Source organism: Pyrgilauda ruficollis, unplaced genomic scaffold (assembly GCF_017590135.1).
Source record: "Pyrgilauda ruficollis isolate IOZ18807 unplaced genomic scaffold, ASM1759013v1 scaffold37, whole genome shotgun sequence".
NCBI lineage: Eukaryota > Metazoa > Chordata > Aves > Passeriformes > Passeridae > Pyrgilauda > Pyrgilauda ruficollis.
This window is the reverse complement of record NW_024525156.1, coordinates 15,946,281-15,966,437: the sequence shown is the minus strand read 5'-3', so window position 1 is coordinate 15,966,437 and position 20,157 is coordinate 15,946,281. Positions and strand designations below refer to the sequence as shown.

At 42.5% G+C, this 20,157-nt stretch overlaps 2 protein-coding genes across 5 annotated transcripts in view; one reads left to right on the top strand and one right to left on the bottom strand.

The window, feature by feature from the left end:
- The window catches only part of RELCH (RAB11 binding and LisH domain, coiled-coil and HEAT repeat containing), a 76,074-nt gene extending 65,746 nt beyond the window's left edge, over window positions 1–10,328 (bottom strand). For all 3 annotated transcript variants that reach the window (XR_005955825.1, XM_041475930.1, XM_041475932.1), the window contains exon 1: window positions 9,716–10,328. Coding sequence is in view for 2 of the 3 variants with exons in the window: in XM_041475930.1 (XP_041331864.1) it covers window positions 9,716–10,193 (478 nt within the window). In the remaining variant the exon portion in view is untranslated. The remainder of the gene's footprint in view (window positions 1–9,715) is intronic.
- A 353-nt stretch (window positions 10,329–10,681) lies between these two features.
- PIGN (phosphatidylinositol glycan anchor biosynthesis class N) overlaps window positions 10,682–20,157 on the top strand; it is a 99,247-nt gene continuing 89,771 nt past the window's right edge. For both annotated transcript variants that reach the window (XM_041475998.1, XM_041475996.1), the window contains exon 1: window positions 10,682–10,726. The gene's annotated coding sequence lies outside the window, so the exon portion shown is untranslated. The remainder of the gene's footprint in view (window positions 10,727–20,157) is intronic.

Below are 20,157 nucleotides of genomic sequence, written 5' to 3'. Positions count from 1 at the left end.
TCTTTCAGATCTCTAAGAAGTGAGAAGCCATAAAAGCCCCCTAATGCAAAGTTTTTTGACCAACAAGCCACAGATTATTATTAAGACAAGTTTAAAAGAACCATATATATTTCCATGTAACTTTAGAAAACACACAAGTTTTTCCTGATGAGCTGTGCTATTCCTGTGAGTTAAGGCATCCCTCCTCCCAATATACACATAAACCCCTTCTTGCATGGAGGAACCTCTCCATCTAAAAGCAAATTATGTCATGAAGAGATCAAAGCCGAAACTTAAAGGTGTTTGCAAATCAAAGGTCAGAAAAAAATTTCATAGACATCTGCAAAGAACAACAGTACCCATATTTTATAGGGTATAGCTTATCTTCACTATTAGGGCACCCAACCTAATTTTTAAATGCAAAGATACAGGCAAACTAGCATGTATTCTGAGAACAGATCCCAACTGAGAAGCTTCCATGATAATTACTCAGGTCTGACACTTTTTCCCTTTCTTCTCTGTGCTACAAATACAATAAAAGAACTACTGAAATTCAGACCTAAGAGAATGCAGATGTATAAATACACATTTCAGGTCTATTTCTGCTAGCAGTAAAGAAGTCTGCAAGTGAGGTATTTTACCTACCTTAAACATTCCAGACCTAGAATAAACTAGCCAGTAGGGTCATACAGCAGATGGCCTGCTCTTTTCTAGAGCTACTAGTCTGAAAAAGTATGTCCTTGAATAAACTTGTATTTTCAGCCACCCTGCACAATATCACAGGCACAAAATAGCAGAAGCTAAGGAAACAGGGAATTAACAAATTAATTGGGAAAAAATAATAAATTTCCTCTAGTACCTCTCTGTATATGCTTAAGCCCCATATTAGTACTGAACCACACACACGCATAAGTGAATAAACCAAATTGTGAGAGAGAGCGAGCATGTGTGATAGAAGATGTGGGATAATGTGAAAACCCAGAGAGTTCTAATGAAGTCCTTTCTACATTAAATTGAACAATCAGGTATCATTAACTCTTTAATAAGCGATAATCAATTCACAGTTTGTATTTGTGACTACCTTATATAGCAACTGAAATAGATACGTTGTGCAATACATATGAATAAATGAATTAAACTATTTAATTCCCATAAATAAAACTGCAAATTTATTTTAACCATACCACATTTCATAAGACATCTCTGGAGCAGTATTACTTTGAAAAGTTTTAAAAGCCAGCTACATTTAAAATTTCTGTTATGTGTCAACTTGTTCCAAGCTTAACGATACTGGATCTTTCAGCAAAGCAAACTTGATCCATTGCAGCCCACATGTGATCTAGCATACAACCTTTACAGTAGAAACAGACTTACACAACAATTTTTTAAACCAAATTGAACTTGTAGAGTAAATTTTACCAGATCAACACATTCCACATTGCTGTGATAACTCGGGGATGGAACAAAAAGCCTTAAATTAATTCATTGCATCAGGCACTAAACTGTAAGCACCTGACGTACCAACCTTGCTTTGCAACTCAAGTGCCTCTTTTGCTCTCTCCCAGATGTTCTTAATCAATGAGACCTGCAGAATGTTCCAAATTCGTGTGTTCTGAAAAGAAGACTTCAGACCCTTGTCAAATGAAAACTTAGTTAAGTAAAGCTACTAGAATAAAATTAACTTCAAAGCTGTCAGAACAATCTACTTAGCAATTACCAAGAACAGACATTCAGTACTAGTCCATGATGGGCAATCCAAACCAGATTGAAAACAGATGATTAATACACTTTCCTACTTCATATTTATAGCAAGTTATAAAAATTCATAGGAAGCATATGAGGGTAAACACCTACAGCTGGTTAGAGTAAACTAACCTATGCTTGCTGGCCAAGAAAAGAAAAAAACCCCACACAAACCAACAAAATCCCACCAACCAGCCAACCACAACAAAAAACCCAACCACCAGATACATAAAACAAATATTTTGCAGACACATTGAAATAAAAAAGTATTACTCTTAGTCCCATGATAGGCATACTGCAGAAGCTCATCAGAAAGATGAAATTACCAGTAGAAAATAGGTAAGATTGTGGACCCTAGCACAGAAATAACACACTCACAGAACTGGGTTATGATACAGATGCACCTGGGCTGATCTCCTAGAGAGCCGTACCAAATCAGGCAGCTTTTGGAGAGAGGCTTATTGCATAGACATTCTCAGGCAGCATCCAAATTAGTCGAGTCTGAAAGAATTTAGTCAGCCCTGCACAAAGCATTTGGATGCTGCTGCAGTAAACAAGGAGGTCCAGAGGAGTGTAACCTTAGGAAAAGCATCAAACCCAGCCTGACCCCCTACACATGTGCAAGGAGTAGCTTGAGCTGCAGCGCTCTTGAGCAAGCAGACCTTCCCAAAACAGAACAGCTAAAGGCGAAGCATAGCATGGAGATACTCCTTCCAGCTCATTACCCCACCTGGCTTTAGCAGAAATCAGAAAGCTTCACCAGCATCAAATTAACTCCATATGCTTGATGCTGCGGGACTGCATTGTCCAAAATGCATCCATTAACTTGCACCACAAGGAGTTTTCCATTTGTTGCACTAATCCAGCTTTCTGTTAAAGGCTAACATCAAGCAAAATCGTCTCAATTTAGTCCTTAAATGGTTGTCCTGGAAGGACTACTTAAAGTGTACGGATAATATCTATCTGGATTCTCAAGCACTGTATTGCTCAGTTTTTTTCATATTTAAATTTCAGTAAGTTCTCATTTGCCCACGATCTACATTTCTCTTAGGACAGTCATAAATTTTCCAGTTAAAACTTCACTTGTGTCCATATGTTTCCTAGAGAATGAAAAAAAAAACCAAAAATAAACAACTAGCAACTAGAGACCAAAGCAATTCCCCTAAAAGGCTGAGAGAGATGAAGCTGTTCCGTGTGGAGAGAAGGCTCAGGAGGAGTCTCATGATGTGTATCAATAATTGAAGGGAGGGCACAAAGAGGACAGAGCCAGGCTCTGCTCAGTGGTGACCTGTGACAGACCACAGACAGTGGGCATGAAGTGAAACTCAGGAGGTTCCCTTGGAACATTAGGAAACACTTCTACTGTAAGGGTGACTGAGCACTGGCACAGATTACCCAGAGGGGTGAGAGATACTTAAAAGAGATACGTGTTGATACTTAAAAGGCCATCTGGTCATGATCCTGGGAAACCAGCTGTAGGTCACAGTAGTTCTGCTTGAGCAGGACATCTGTTGGACCAGATGATCACCAGAGGTCCCTTCCCACCTCAGCCATGCTGAGATTATTTTTGCCATGATTTCTCTTACTCCAAACATTTTTTTCAAATGACAAAACAGCTCATAGCTTGCTTTCTCCTCTAGCATCAAACAAGATGAAAAAGTACTTGTTATATAAATACGAAATTCTTGTTCTGTGACTTTTTACGTAATAGTATTTCCTTCAATTCAACAACAAAGTAATCAGCTGCATCACTATCATGCAGAGTTATATTGCAGGAAGGGAGGAAGAAAATTGCCTCTACCCTACAGTGCACTGGAAGAGCGAGCTCACTATTTCTCAAAAGCTTTTTCAACTTGATCTTAAAAAAATATTCACAGGTTTTTTAACTACTTGTCCAACACACTCAATATACTTAGTGGTATGTATCAGGCATTCACATAATAAATAAATATATAAGGCCTACAAACTTCACTGAATTACTCTAATGTTTTAGCCTGTGCTAGAGGAGATTTCAATTCAGTTTCTCAAAACTGCAACTTTACAATACCCTAGAAATCCAAATACAAGTAACACCTTGAAGACAAGGAGCTGTCAGTTTGAACCCAGCAGTATAAGGTTTCAAGACTTATCTTCTCATTTAAAAGAAAAAGATTCCTCATACTATATTTTAGAGAGCTCCATACATATAAGTTACCTAATTCAGACTTTGTAAAAAAAATCTCAGTTTAGTTGGGAAGTATAAGAACGTCCTGAAAGAGATTTTTTTCCCATATTTTTATTAATTCTATGTTTACAGAACACAGAAGTCCAGTATTTACAAATTTTCAATTAACAGAGACAGACTGCACACAGAGCAGCTTCCAACATAGCTGATATCAATATCTACTTGATAATAACTTGCTTTCAAATACTAGACAAACTTTTTTACCAGGAATGAAACTTGTGTAAAATTTTCAGCAAGCATTCTCTCAGCTGGACAGAGTTTATGAGTCAGATCTTCAGTTCAGAAAAAGATAATTCTCAGAGGGAAAAAAAGCTACAGGAAATTTGATATCACTTACACAGAATTGAAATTACATATGGGAGAACTTAGAAAAGTTGTCAATGGTTGATTCTGAAATGCAAAGCTCTAGCTCAACATTCTAATTTCCTTCTTTCCACCTATCCAAAAACCAATCTCTTCTTTCCCTAACAGCAAAACCATCAGAAGAATGGTGTGCTGCTTCAGCACAAATCCAGCTTGTTTTGCTGAAGCTTTCAGCAATAGGATGGTTAAACACACACATAACTGAACCAGCTACAGTGCCTATATAGAGAGGTTCACTTCTGCTTGCCCCAACATCAAAAAGTAACAGGAACTCTAGCACAGGAACAGAACAGAAGCCAGGACAAAAGCAATTAAATTCCCCATCTCATAGCTCTGAGGATCCTAAAAGGACCACAGCATGCACTAAGTTATGACAGGGGAAAATACAACGTAGTCATTACAGATAACTTGCTATTTACCTGCCTAATAATAGAGGCTTCTACTCTGTGCTCCTTTGTCCATAATTGTCATGCTTATCATGCTACCTTATCGTGTTACTTCTTTGTGTAGTTACACACTTATGGGGACTAACCTGTCTCCTGAACAATCTACCATTACATCCCAAATCAGCCCAACACAGACATCAGCCAAAGCTTAGACTCATCCATCAGGGACAGTTTCCAGTCCAAAAACTCAACACCCAGTTTTAGTCATTTGACAAGTCCAACAGCTGCAAAAGCCTTAACATAAGCAGCTTGTAAGCTGTGAAGTGCATATCACCGAAAACCTGCCAGAAACACCAGTGTCAGTAAAATGGAGTGGGTTTAAAGCAGTCACAACAGGAAAAGTTCACCTGGCTTCTCCATCAGTAAAGCCAACATCAGAGCACTATCAAGCCTCTCAGGTTTCCTCCAGGCATTGCTCTTTTCTGACAGGTTTGAAACCTTCAAAGCATGTTTGAACTCTGCTTTCTTTTCTTTCAGCATTACGTACAAACCTCAACTCTTTCGGATGTTTTCTGCGCTTCATTAAAAGTGACAACCATCAGCCTTTCCCATCTGTTGATTACCAGCAGCTTTGATTACCTATTTATCTGCACCTTTCCATCCCATCCTTTCTCAGGGGAGCATGTATTCCCAATCAGGTAGTGAAACCACTCTTACTCACAAGATGCCAGTCTACATCCCATTATCTGCAGATCCAGCCAACAGGACTAGGTATTTGTGTTTGCTTTCATAAAGTAACAAGCCAAAGAGTTGAGCTGACAATACCAAACACCTAAGAAGTAGTCACTAGAACAAAAATTATTTGCTGTCTTCTCAATTTCCTATTTTATTTAGACTGCTATTTAAACTGAGATATAATGAACTGCTTGGAAGTAGCCCTGTTCCGCTCTATTCTCATTCAGAACAAAATTCAGCTGAAATATGGCAAAGCTCCACACAAAATTACAAGGTTTGTGATTTAGGATTGAGAAGAGCTCTTACCAAGACACCCCCCTCTCACAAAGGTAGAATCTGTATACTCCTCCCACTTCACTTTTTCCAGTAGGATCCATCTGAATTTCAAAGGTTACAAGCAAAAGGAGCAATGCATTACAGTATTCCACACCACCCCCCAAAAAAACCCCAAAGGAAAATCAAACAGCCCAAATCATAAACAAAGCCTGGAGCTTACTATGAAGCAGCAATACTTTATATCTTTGTACTCATGGATTAGTTTAATATAACTGGAATCAAATCCCCAGAAAGCTATAAACAATTTTATTATGACAGTAACTAGAAAAAAATTATCTCCTGAAAACCACAAATGTAACATAAGTGCTCAAACCCCTTATGATTTTCATTAAAGCTATTTCAAGTTTTGGGAATGTTGCACTTTTGTAGCAATAAAGAAAAAATAAATGGCAAATTTTAAGACTAACACTAGTCCTACCAGTATAAGCTGCATTCCTTCAGGAAAGGGCATTCATCAAACATAGCAAGCAAAGGGCATCATATCAATCACATTAAAAAGTTTTCTTCACCCTATATGCACAAGATGGAATTATGGTCATGCGTATAACAAACAAATAAACATTTGTTTGTCCAGGAACACACATCAGACATTAGAGCCACAGTTTTATTTCTAAATTTTGAGTATCTCAACTTGTACTGTACCTTCTTATGCAAAAATGATAGGGACAAAAATTTATATTTAATGTGCAGGTGCTGACAAAAGCCTTCTAAAAGATCTGGAATACAGTAAGAATGAGGGACATCCAAACCATATTGCTCACATGAGTAGCATTAGAAAAGTGGTATCCAATGCTCTAGCACATATGAAACTACTGCTATTGAAACTAATGGAAGAAGCACTCAGAAGTTTGGGAACATCTAGCTGAGATACAGGACATGAAGGATTACTGTACACAGTGCTGGGCATCTAAATGAATAGTGTTACCTCCTTCACAGTGTGAAATTTGCTCCAAATTAGAAAAGCAAAGTTGCTAGACGGAAGAAACATTTCCACATGTTTCATTACAATATATCTTAATCTCAGTTTGTAGATGTGATGTTGCTGCTGCTGGAAAAAGGAAGGGTGTTTTTGCAAAGAACTAAGAAATCCCAGTCATCTGACTGTCATTTGCTGTTGCAACCAAGAGCTCTGAAGCACGGTTCAAAGACAAAACAGCTTCTAAGTCACTCACTGACCACATGATGCTGGTTGCTTAAATCCAATGACACTTCAGCAAAATCTTTTTGTAACAGTCTTTGAAGACAAAGAGAAGAAATAAAACCACACCAAAATAAATTCCAGCATGCACTCAGAGTTTAGACTGGCCCTTCTCAGAGTCCTTTTAAGCAACGAACACTTGTACTGAAATTCTCCCATTCTGTACAGCACGTAAAATATGAAAGCTTTCTATTGCTCAGTAGAAATCCTCAGGCAGCATTCCAAACATACTTCACATTCAATAAGAATTGCCAGTCATACTTTTTCTGCATCCACTCCAATTATGAAAAACCTCAGAATAAAGCCAGAGAAATTAATCTAACTTGGGGGTTGGGAGGAGCAGATACAAAGCACTGAGATCAAATTCTGACTTCAGAAATCAATAGAAATAATTTTTTTAATGATGTTATGAATTTTATTTCGCTGAAGCGTAAAATTCACATGACCTTGAAATGGCAATCATGCCAACCTGCACTACTTTTTACATCAATAGTTTCTATTAAGAAAACTAGTAGTTCATTCTCAAACAGCTTTGGGCATGTTAAAGCAAGAGAAGGTACATGCACAACTCTCTTATAAAGGCAGGTACAACAGACTGGATCTCTCAACAAAACTGGACATTTTGACTAACTTAGGAAACCGTTCAGACTTGGATCTGAACTATAGCTCAGTCACTTACCTAAATCAAGTAATATCAGATGCTTAGAAAAAAAGCGAGAGAACTCTTCCAAAGACCATGATTTTCAGCCCATCAGAGCCTTCTGCAATCTACTTTTCAGTATTTGGAAAATGGCATAACTCTGGAGGCATGAGACCATCATCTCTTGTTCAGTCAGAATCAGTCTGAACAGCGCTGTCACAATTGCTAGCTCAATGCTAGACTCCAGACTGCAAGAAAGTCTGATGGCACTAAGTTAAAAAACTACTTGAGCTATATAAAAATACTTTTTCATTGTTCTGCATCTGTCACCTTTTAATGTCACTTAATGTGAAGTGCCTTTTGAATTACTGCTGAGACAAAAAAAAAATCCTTTGAAATGCACTCTCTAACCTATTGCAGATATCAGATTTCAAGACACACCTTTAGCATAAGGTCTAGCACGATATTTAATTTCACCACTTCAGTATTATTAAACTTGTCCAAACTAAGTGTTAGTCCCCTCTTCTCTCTCTCCTCACTGCTGCGGCCTCCTCCCTTCTTTTTTTTAACAGGGACATCCCACAGACATCTATCAGGGACATCTATCAATTAGCAAGTCAGCAAAATAATAATTAAGATGTTCTTACATAAGTGCACATGGCTCTAAGACTGCAAGAGGTCTTTTTTTTTCCATGCACAACAACAGAGCTACACAGGCTGCTATTTTTCTAATTCTGAAGTAGATGCAGTATCAATAACTGGAAACAACATACTATGTTAACAAAGAAAAGAGAATATTTAATCAATCAGATTAATTTACTAGAATCCCCAAGGAAGCAGCTTGGGGATGAAACAGAAATTTTTATCAGTTTAAAGCCCTGAAGCACAAGTTTTTCCAATATTCACTAATCATATCATGAAGAAGACCACATTGAAGCTCTCAGTTGGACAAAGAAAAGTATGAAATTCGATTTATTCATAAACAAGACAAGCAGAACACAAAAACACAGCAAGAATTTTAAAAGAAGCCATGCATTTTTAAAAGATCTTGAAATGCACTAACAAGTTGAAATTTAGCTGTCTCTATTATCCCAGCCATCCAGATGCTACTAGTTATTTCCAAATTTAAAGTGTAACTTCATGTCTTTGCGACATCAGAAACTCTTAAAAGAAATGAAAATACAGGAGTATTCACAAAATACCTTTAGGTATCTTGGTAAACACATAATTATGTCTTTCACCTGTCTGCTACCCATAATTCCTTCCAATACCTTCCCACGAGTTCATTACGTCTCAAAAGTCAGGTGGCTGGTCAGCTTCTCTTTCCCAAAGCCACTTCCACAGGCTACCTCCTTTGTAGGACCCTATGTGTCTTGACAGCAACACTGACAAGACACAAAAGTGATTTTATTCTAAGCCATGTGCGCTACTTTTAAAACACAAAAGCTGTTAAGGCCAGTTGTTGACAACTGCCCAAACACCTGGACTCCCTTTGCTCCCTAAACTTTCACCAACTCAGTATATTTACTGTTCCCCATTTCCTTGGCTAGCCAAAGATTACAGACACTTGGTAAACAGGATAGTGTTAATTATAGGAAGCATTGTATTAGTTGTGCAAGAGCTGTGAAACTCAGACCTATCTTTAGGTGCACCAGCAGAAATAACACCCTAGCTCATTACACCCCATTTCTGACAGTTTTTAGACTTTACATGTGGCACTCACGGCTTAAAACCCCATTCTTTCTCCTAGCACCGTACTATGCGTCTCTTGGCAGTGAACACTAACGACGCTGCTGGAAATCATTTCTCCCACATTTGGCAAACACCCGCGACATTCACAGGGATACCGAAGCCCGGTGAAACTACGCCTGTGGGACCAGGGTGACACCGCTGAGACCAGCGCAGCTCCTCAGCCCCCTCTGCCCCGCTCCTACAGCCTCCGCCAGTCCCGCGCAGGTTAGAGAGAGCGAGGAACGAGGGAAGGAGCGATGCCAAACGCCTTTCCCGGCCGCCCGGCGACACCGAGAGCCATCCCCGCCCAGCCCCGTGCTCCCACCGGCGGCTGTCCCCGCCTCCCGGAGCCCCCCGGGCCCCGAGCCAGGGTCACTTACTGAGCTGCCCGGCCCCCGGCTCCCTGCCGCCGGCTCCCCCGAGCCCGCTGCTGCTGCCCAGGCTGCCCAGGGCCCCGCCGGCGGGCGGCGTGCCGCTCTGCCGCTCGAAGTTGCCGGGGTTGGAGAAGAAATCGCGGAGCCGGGGCAGCTCCCGGCCGCTCTCCAGCAGCTCCGTGTGCAGCTCCAGCGCCGTCAGCAGGAACTGGTCCCGCAGCAGCTGCGCCGCTATCGCGTCCATCGGCACCCGCGGCAGCTCCCCTGCCCCCGCGGCGGCATCGCCCGGCGCCGCCGCTCGCAGACCCGGCAGCTCCTCGGGGCTCCCCGCCGCCGGCTCCGGCTGCTGCTGCGGGTACGCCGGCCCGCCCGGCTCGGTGCTGCTGCTGCTGCCGCCGCCGGGCCGGGGCTCCTCGGGCTCGTCCTCCTCCGAGTCGCTGAGGAAGGGGTTCACACTGCCGCCCCCGCCGGCCGCCGCCGCCATCTTACAGCCCGGCGCGGCGCGACCGCTGCCGGGGCGCTACCGTGGCAAAGCCTGCGCGGAGACGCCGCCGCAGACAGCCCTCCTGGCGGGGCGGGGGCCGAGCCGCTGCCAGGCCCCTGCGATGGTGCTGATGATGTTGACGATGATGATGCTGCTGCCGCCACCTGCGGCCACAGCGACTCCCCGCCGCCGCCTCCTCGGCGGCCTCCCACCCGCCCTGCTGCCGCTTCCGGATCCCCGCTCGCGCGAGAGTTCCCGCGGCCAACCGCGAGCGGCGCCCCGGCACGCGGCCCCGCCTCCTCCGGGCCTCGCGCCCGCCCCCTCCGCACAGGGCGGGGCCCGAGGGGCGGGAGAGACGCTCAGGGGCGTGGCCACGCTCAGGGGGCGGGGCTTCGGGCACGCCCGCGGCGGGGACCGGTCCGGGGCGCGGTCGCGGAGAGGGGAGGGGCTTCGCCCTGCACGCGCGTTGGGCGGGGCCGGAGCGGCGAGGGGCGGAAGCGGAAGCGGCCGTGGATCGCGGCGGGGGAAGAGGAGTGAGTCCTGGCGGGAAGGGGCGGCCGGTCCTGAGGCACCGGGAAGGGGGGTGGGCACGGGCTGCGCCTCTTCGCTTCCGCAAAGCTTGGCTCGCTCTGCAGCCTCCACGGCGGCCGCCCAGCCCGAGCAGGCTCACGGCGCTGCTGGGGCGGGAGGGATGCGGGACTCGGCTTGGCCTCCGAGCCCGGGATGGGGGCTCGGACCCTCGCCGGGTTGCGTTGGCTGGGCCAGGGTGGGGCTTCCCGGGGAAAGCAGCGCCCTGCGAGGGCGCCAGGGCAGATGGACATTGGACTGCCAAAGGAACTGGTGGAGTCGCTGTCCCTGGAAGTGTTTAAGAAAAGACTGGATGCAGCACTCGGTGCCATGGTCTGGGTGACATGGGTTCGGTCATGGGCTGGACTCGATGGCATCATCTCAGAGACCTTGTCCAACCAAGGTCTTCCTGTAACTCCGCGTTCCCGGTGGGTGTGTGAGCCATGTCCCAGCATCAGGTGTTGCTGCCATGAGGGAGGGCACAAGCACAGGTGCATAGTAAGTTAATGGCCTCTGGAAGAAGGGTCAGGCAACTCAGGGGTGTAAGGTTATGCTGAGAGAAAAAATAGAAGGGCTGAAATCCATCTAGTACTTAATCTGACTACTGCTGTGAAGACAACAAAATGTATTTGCAGATACATCAGCAGCAAAAGGAGAGCTAAGGAGATTGTTTATCTTTTTGTGGAATGCAAGGGGAAACAGTGGTAAAGGATGAGGAAAAGGCTGTGGTACAAAACGTCTATTCCTCACTCTTTAACGACAAAGCCAGTTACCCTCGTGATGTGCAGCCCTGAGCCAGATAAAGGGAACAGGGAGGAGAATGATGCTCCCGTGGGGTTGGAGCGTGAGAAGGCTCTGCCGAGGGATCTGGACAAGTTGCATCTGGCAGGGCTGCGGGAAAAGTGTCTGGAAGCTGGCCCAGCAGAAAAGGCCTGGGTGTGCTGATTGACAATTGCCTGAAGAAGAGCCAGCAATGTGCTCAGGTGGCCAAGAAGCCAAGGGCATCCTGGCCTGTATCAGCAATAGTGTGGCCAGCAGGACCAGGACAGTGATTGTCCCCCTGTACTTGGCAGTGGTGGGGCTGCACCTCAAATCCTGTGTCCATTTTTGGGCTCCTCACTACAAGAAGGACATTGAGGGGCTGGAGCGTGTCCAGAAAAGAGCAGTGGAGCTGGTGAAGGGTCTGAAGCACAAGTTTTATGAGGAATGACTGCAGGAGTTGGGTCATTTAGCCTGGAGGAAAGGAAGTTTAGGGGAGACCTTCCTGTTCTCTACAACCACCTGAAAGGAGGCTGTAACAAGGTGGAGGTTGGCCTCTTTTCCGAGGTAACAAATGATAGGAGGAAAAGAAATCACTTCAAGTTGTGCCATTGAATTTTTTCCTAATATGCATAAGATTGGACATTAGTAAAAATTTAGTCGCTGAAAGAATGGTCAGGCATTGGAACAGGCTACCCAGGGAAGTGGTGGGATCACCATCCCTAGAAATATTCAAAAGACACGTCAATGTGGCACTTGGAAATGTGTTTTAGCAGTGGACTTGGCAGTGCTGGGTTAACAGCTGGAGTCAATGACCTTTGAGGTCTTTTCCAATCTTAACAATTCTATGAGTCCATGAAGTTGTGCCTCTGGAAGTATGACATTATCACTTGTAAAAAGATGATGCATGGTGGTTACTTTGTGTATTACCTGGCAAAACACTTGAAGCTGGAATGTAGCAGCAGGTAGTGTGTGGTACTGAAGGAAGTTCAGCTCACTGGAAACTGGAAACTATGCAAACCAGGGCCAGCATTGCTTTCTGTTTCATTTCTTTGAAAATGATGTTCCATTCCCACCAAGGGAAGCTCTGTGTAAAGCTGATCCGCTAGGACCTGCATGTTGGGGCTGAACCCTTGGTAATAGACTAATGTGAATGTTTGGCGGTGACACGGAGATCTGAAAGCACTCTGGAGTACTCACTCCAAACTCTTCCATTCACATGGTGGTGTGCTGTAAAAGACGGTGCTTTCCGCTTTTGGATTTGCGTAACTTTTCTGTAAATTTTATACTCAGTTTAGCTTTCTGTCCTATAATAAACTTTGGATTTTATTACTGCTGTATTGTTTTATGTTGTTGATACACTAAAAAGAGCCTAAGTGACAAAGCATGAACTGGTTGTAGCATAAAGTAAAATAACAGCGTGTTGAAAATGCTTAAAAATTCCAGTGGGACCACAATAAAAATAGGGACAAAAACATTTTAGCGTTGCTGCTCCGGTGGAATTGAGAACCTTTAAAGAAACCTTCTGCTTTTTCCTTTCCTTTCTGGAGACTAGAGCGTGTCCGGGGCGCGTTGGCTGTGAGCCGCCTCTGGTGCTTCGCCTCCTCCGGGGAAGGAGGGCGAGCCCTGCCGGGTCCTGCAGCGGCCTCTGGCGGCGCCCCGCCGGCTGCGCAGCGCTTGGGAAGGAGCCCGCAGCCTTTCCCTGCAGGAGAAAGCCTCTGCTTTTCCCTGCGGAAACTCATTTCTGCCCGCTTCCCTGTGCCCTGCCACTAAGGACTCATTATTTCTCACTTATTTCACTCTTCCACGCCGAAAATCTATGTAAAAGCGTCCTACTGTTTCAGTGCTTTGGAAGAGGTTTGGAAACTAAATTAAATATTTACAGCTGTCACTCAATTGCTCCAAAATAATTTATGGGTGGCTGGGAAAAAGCTGTCTTTGCTGCAATGTGTATTCCAGGAATAAAGAGTGTAGGTAGAAAAATGTGCTTATAACAATATGCTTAAAAGAGCTTATGTGCCAAAGGGGTATTGTTCTGAGAAACCAGAGAAGAAAACCTGATAGTGCAGTGCCTCAGAGGATGTGTGAGGCAGAAAAAGCTGCATGGGTTCTGGAAATGGAGCATTATATAGGTCTACTTGAGGCAGACAGCTGCAAGTTAATTATTCAGTAGTCATTCTAAGAGAGGCAGATTTTTCATCAAGCTGCTTTGTCTCTTAGTGGAGTTGCTGTCTCCTTCTAACTTTTTAAGGATTTGAGTTCTGTGTCTGAAGAGCAACATATCTAAATGCATCTCAGAAAGCTAAGACTCCAAAATACATGAGCTTGTGCAAAAAATATCTGAAGAGTTTTTTTTTTTTTTTGAAGGAGGTGGTGTAAACAATTTTTTTTCAGTCTATGCATGTTTTGTTTCACAAATTTTTAAATGTATGGTCGTTGAGATGAAAAATGAGTGGAAAAATGTTTGCTTTTACTGTGTTGATTTTAGTGGGAGTGCTAAATCTTGAGCTAATGCCTGAGAGTTTAATGAACTGAAACATATGATCGGTTTCAGGTTCCTTCTGTTCTTTGGTGGGGTCATGGGTGCGTAAATTGTTCTTTCTCTCTGCACTACTCTGGTGCAGCATCATCCATTCTCACAGCCAGTGAGCACACAGTTTAAGTCAAGCTTTAAGGGGGTTTCTTTTTCAGCTCCCACAGACAAGGTTAATTCCATTCAAAGAATTAATTCAATTAGGTACATACTAGAACTTTTTTTTTCTGTGCTGAATACTTGAAGTATATGAATTAATGTGTTCTAGTGGGTCCTGTAAGGAAATAGGGTAGCTTTTTTAAATCTGATTGGGATCCCAATTAGGGCACAGGGAACAAAATAATTGAAAACTATTTGAAGCAAATCTGATTTCTACTTTAAAATAATGCTGATCTGTGAGTTCTACCAACTCTTGCTTAAGTTTTCTTCTAAAAGTGAGCCCCCTGAAAGAATCAGTGTCTATATGTGTTTATTGAAGGCTGACTTTTGCCTCCTTTCAAAAGAAATTTGAAGGCAATAATGATTTTTATGTTTGCTTTCAGGCCTTAAAAATGAATTTTAGTGCTTTGTTAACTCTGAGCTCTAAAATATTTTTATGTTTTGTGGGGGTCAAATAATGCAAATATTGAGATGCATAATATTGGTAGCCTGTGGTTAAAGACCTCTGCCATTGTCTCTGAAATTGTATCTGACCATTCCAGTTCCAAGGGAATGTTTTTAAATGAGAGCAGCCTGTATCAGTAGTTAGTGGTTACTTGTGTGTTACATTCAGATGTAGCTTTGCCCAGAGAAACCTACTTTATAAGGGTTTTTGAAAATTGGGATTTTAAGTAAAGTACAGCAGTGTGAAGGGGCACTTGGAAGTATTTTCAGTGTCACCAAAAATGTGACAGTGACCCATGAAATCAGATGAAGACTTGAATTAAAGAAAACAACCTCCCCAAAATCCCTTTGCATTCAAGTTTGGCTGTGTTTTTCTACTTCCGAAACTACTGTTTTGAAGTGTTACTGTAAACAGTGGGTATTTGAAAACCTACCCTCAAAAAAAGACATCAAACACACTAACAGCCTAAGGAGTATTTTAGAAAACTTGTTCAGGCTTTATTATGGGTATATTTATGGCTTTGTGAGAATGAATATGTAAGGAAAAATTGCTGTTATAGTTCAGTGAGGAAATATAAATTGTGAATCAAAGATGTGACCTTTTCTGACACTACAAACACTTGAGTATTGAATTACTTGGGCCTTGTTCACCGTAGCCTGGAAGATGGAGCACGTTGTCTGGGCTGCAGGCTGCCCAGAAAGGTATTGCAGAGGCTCTGAGGTGGGCGCCTCACCCTGCCTCACCGTGGCGAGGGACAGTGCAGGTGGCGAAGGGAAGATACTCTGTGCTTTTGCTGTCTGCTTCTTGTTATTCCTCTTCAATTTAGTATTTGCAGAGTTTTGAACAAAAAAATCAGCATTTTTTTCCTTGTGTGGCCTGCTGACTACAACTAATGTGGGATGCAAGCTTCAAAGAACAAAGTAGTCTGAGGACATGCTTTGAACATGCTGAATTAGGTCTTTTGTTAGGAAGAGATGGCATCCTGTCCTGCTGCCAACACAGAGGTTTGTGTTGGGAATTCAGGGAACTAAACTACAGCAGAGTCATCTTTATATTTCCTGCTGCTTGGTTTTTTTTGGTTTTTGGTGGTGTTTTTTTTTTTTTTCCTTGAGGTTATTTTCAATTCAGTTAATTCTCTAGAATGCTTAACTATCCAGTTGTACACCTGGCTGTGCCAGCCCAAGGAAGATGTTTGGCTTGGGAATAAGTGGGCAGGAGCAGAGGAGGACAGGACAGCTGTCTGCAGCTGTGCTGGCTTCGAAAGCCTCTTGTTCTGCTAACTGCTACTCCCATGACAGATGTTTTTGTATAAAAGACCTGATAAAATATATTTGCCTTGCTGGTTCCAAGTACTTTGGGAAATATGCTTTTAGTTACAAGCAAGTTCCTATAGGTGGCAGGGTACAAGTGATTAACTGATACCCAGATCACCTCAAATATGAGAACTGGGGAGTTGTTGCCCACCTGTATTCTCCAGGTTTGTGGGTTTCTCCCTAGCAGTTTTTGGTTTGTCTTCTGAGCTCTTTTTTTCCTCTACAGTGATTCTATTGCTGTTCATTTGCTGAAAGAGTTTGAGTGCTGGGGAGTTTTCATTTTATGTCAGCAGTTTCCCATATTGCAAAGAGGCAGAACACTGTTTTCAGGAATTATTTTCTGTCTCCATTAATTATTAGACTGAGTCAGCAGCTGAAAAATAAAGGTGTCTTATAGAAATGAAAAGTGGCTTGGCTTTGTAATAAAAACAAATACAAGCTCACAGGGCTTCAGCAGAGGGTGTTTGCAAGTTGATGTATCATAAATGCTAATGAATGTTAACTACTTGATTAGTCGAGGCCAGTGTAGGAGCACAGAGAACTTTGTGCTGGAGTCAAGGCCAGTATTTCAGGCTGCAGTAATTGATAAGTTCAGTAACTTCTTGAGTCCTATGGGAGCTCAGGGAAATGTTTCCTTTGTGAGCAAGTATGGCTGCTGGTGGAAGAGTTAGAGAGAGGTGATTCCTTTGCATAGAGATTTCCTACTGGACCTCAAAGTATCCTTGCACAAATACTGTGTATGCTTGTATCATCACTTGATGCTCGTTTAAAGGAGGCATAATCCATTTAATCATTTTTCTATGCTTTACAACTTGACTGTCGCAATTCTTTTCAAATTGGAGGGGTGGGATCTGCCGGGTTTCTGGTGTGCCCTGGTGCCGGGCGCGGTGCAGGACCCTGGAGAGCGCCGGGCGGTGTGAAGGAGGAAGGGAGGGAGGGAGGAAGGACGGAGGGAGGGAAGGAGGGAGGAAGGAAGGAGGGAGGGAGGGAGGGCAGGGCCCCCGGCCCGCCCGCAGCTCCCTCCGGGCTGTGCCCGGCCCTGCCGCTCCCGCGGGGATCGTGCCCCTGCTCCGCGCTCACCTCCGGCCTCAAAGGAGATTTTATTCTCAAAAGAATTCTCAAGTTAAGGGAGCTTAACTTGCCCTTGTCCGTGTCAGCCTTGTTCGGAATGCAAGTTTGGCAGGGAAAGGTGTCGAAAGTGTAGATTATGCTAGCCGGTTGAATAGTGTTCAGCTACACATTCTAGTCAACTTGCTAGCATAACTAAATAGTACTTTTGAACCCAAAAAGTTTGAAGTATTTTTCCAAAAAAAAACCCAAAAAAACAAACAAAACAAAACAAAAAAAAAAAAAAAAAGGGAAAAAAAAAACCCCCAACTTTTGAAAAGGTGGGAAACTACAAATGGATTATTTGACTGCCTTTTAAGAAAGTATTACTCTATGCTTGGAAGGTTGTTTCTTTTTTTTTCCTTCAGGCTGAAGATTTTGGTAAATTTGCATCCAGAGGCTTATGTGTAAGATCCAACAGATGTGCTTGTTGCTGTATGACATAATTCTTGTTAATTTGTAATGGCCGCTCTCAGTAAGCAAATGTGATTTAGTACAAGCAAAACAACTTCTGCCAACTTTTTAAAACCTTCATTATTCATATGAGCTTCTCTAGAGCATACATAAAGCACTGTTTGTTTTGGGGGTTTTTTTTTGGTTTTTTTTTTTTTTTTGTTAAAGGGTATTTTTCCCCCTCTGTGTGTATATATATAGTACATTTGCAAACTAGTTTTGCAAGAGTGTCGCTGAAAGTTGTTTTTTTTCATCCTCATCCCTATGTGTTCTACATTAATATTTGTTATATCACTTTAAAGTATGATCCTTGCCCCTTTTGTTGTTAAAGGGCAGATCTGTCATGCTTGTATTGGTACTTCTGCTTTATTGTGTATTTTTATTGCAAATGGCTTTAAAAATACCCCAGGGGGTCTTCAGCCTTGGATTGTGAGGGAGGGCTCCAGTAGGATAGGAGACTGTTGTGGCAAGCTGCCTTCCGTGTGCTTGTCTTCTCTTAAGTGCCACTTGTCCCTTGACCCTGACCTGAGAAAACTGGTAGGGTGTGTTTTATTAGACACTGTCAGGCTGATGTTCTTTTCCCAAAAGTGTCCCATAACACTTTTAATATGAAGAATCTGTCTACAAAATCTCCAAGGAGGTTAAGAAAAAAACAGTGACAGAGAAACATTTTTGTTTTATTCAAGAATGCCGAAATCTGAGGGAATCTGCTACTTTTGGTGGTACAAAAAAAAATAATTAAACAGTCCATATTGAGATGGAAAAAAAAAAAAAGTACAGTATCACAGTGATGTTTGAAGAAGACTTGCTGGTAGAGCATTACTGAATGACTTAGAAATCAAGAAATATGCAAGAGGATTTGCAGATGCCTCCTGAGACCAGGCATAGGTCCTCCAAATGCTGTTACCCAGTGAAATAATTCACAGCAAGATCACTCAGGGTTTCTTGTTGTTGGGTTTTGTTTTTTCAGAATTCTGAATTTTTAGCTGCATGCATCCTGAGTGAATGTAACGCTAAATTTCTACTCCATGTTTTGCCTCCACTTGGCTAACAAGTGTTACAAAAGGGTGGTGCTCTTGTTTTCTCTTTCATGCCTCAAAACAGTAATTGTTTGTTAATGAAGTGCTCTTGTTCTCTTTATCACTGCTATCCCCTTGTTAGTGTTGTTCTCAGGTATGGGCTTTTTTCCTGGGAAACTTGTGGATACAGTTTCCCATGTTTAAGGGTAATTCAGAGAAAATTGCATAGGCTGACACTGGGGTGACTGCTTTGCGGTGTGTTCAAGTATTGGAACACTTGACGTTTCATTGATGCTTTGCAGGCCATAGTCAAATTTCTTCTTGAAAAATTCTGGCAAAAGAGGCTTTTCTAGGCAGGCAGAGTAATTTTGATTATCAAGTGATGTTAAAAAGAAAATTAAGTATTCTTTGAGCTCTTTGCCTCGGGTTTGGATGTGTATTACTGAACCACATTTAAAATTTAAAACAGTTGTCATTTGTTATTATAATCCCTAAAATGCTCAGTGAAGATGTTGAACATAAAATAATTTTAAACAGATGGTTTGAATTACAAAAGCCACTTCAGTGCCAGAGCAAGTGGAAATACTGTAGTTGCAGTTTCATTGTCTGGCAGAGTATGTTATACTTCAATAGAGGAAAAAAAGTGAAAATTTGATAAAGAGGAAAAGAGAATTTATCATTTTCCCACTTCATACATGATGAAGTCAAGGTGAGGATTTGGGGTTTCCTATGTTTGAGTAGTGGGTGAAGATATGAGAGTTATTCAGAATTGGCTGGTTACACCTCTTGTATAAATTACAGCCTTGTGCAGTCAGTAGGTGTGGGCTGTGACAGCAGGAATGACTTGAGTGCATTTCCTGACTAGTGTAGCTCTTTAAAAATCTAAATTAGTGAAAGAATAGGGTAGGGACTGCTAACAGCACCTTTAGAGCTGACATATCATGCAAAGTACTGTCAGACCACCCAACTTCCATTTGCTCCTCTGCCCTAAGAAAAGGATCATTTTTAATGTGCAGACAAATTGGACAGTCACAACTTTGACAGTTAAATTACAAAATACACAACTCTGTTTAATTGAAAAATATTATCCAGAAGCACAGCAGACATTCTTGTGTATTTCTTTTTTCTGTAATGGATAAGGCCATTGATGCTTATTGAAAATGCATTTGCAATGGATTTTCTTCATTTTAATCAACAGACTTGATGGTATTAGTGAAGCATGGCCCCTCTAAAAGAAATTACTAATGTGCCTTGAGCTCCTTGTTTTGACACTTCATTGTCCTTAAGAAAATATTCCTGCCGATGGGGCATATTCCATGCAGTTGTTTATTCCATGTTTTACTGCATATTCAGAGAAATAAAAATATAAAAGGGAATTGTTGCATTTCGTATTAAGAACTATATTGTGTTGCAGTGCAAGTATGGTTTTCTTTGCTTTATAAATAATGCTGAAAGATTATAACTTCAGAGGCAATGCAACTTAGATGTAGATTACTTGGGGAAAATGCGTGCTGCATTTAATTATGTCAGCCATCATGTTAATTGTTGAGGGACCTGATCCAGCCTGGTGCTGCAGATGTAGCTTCTATGGCATCAAAAAGAAGGCTTG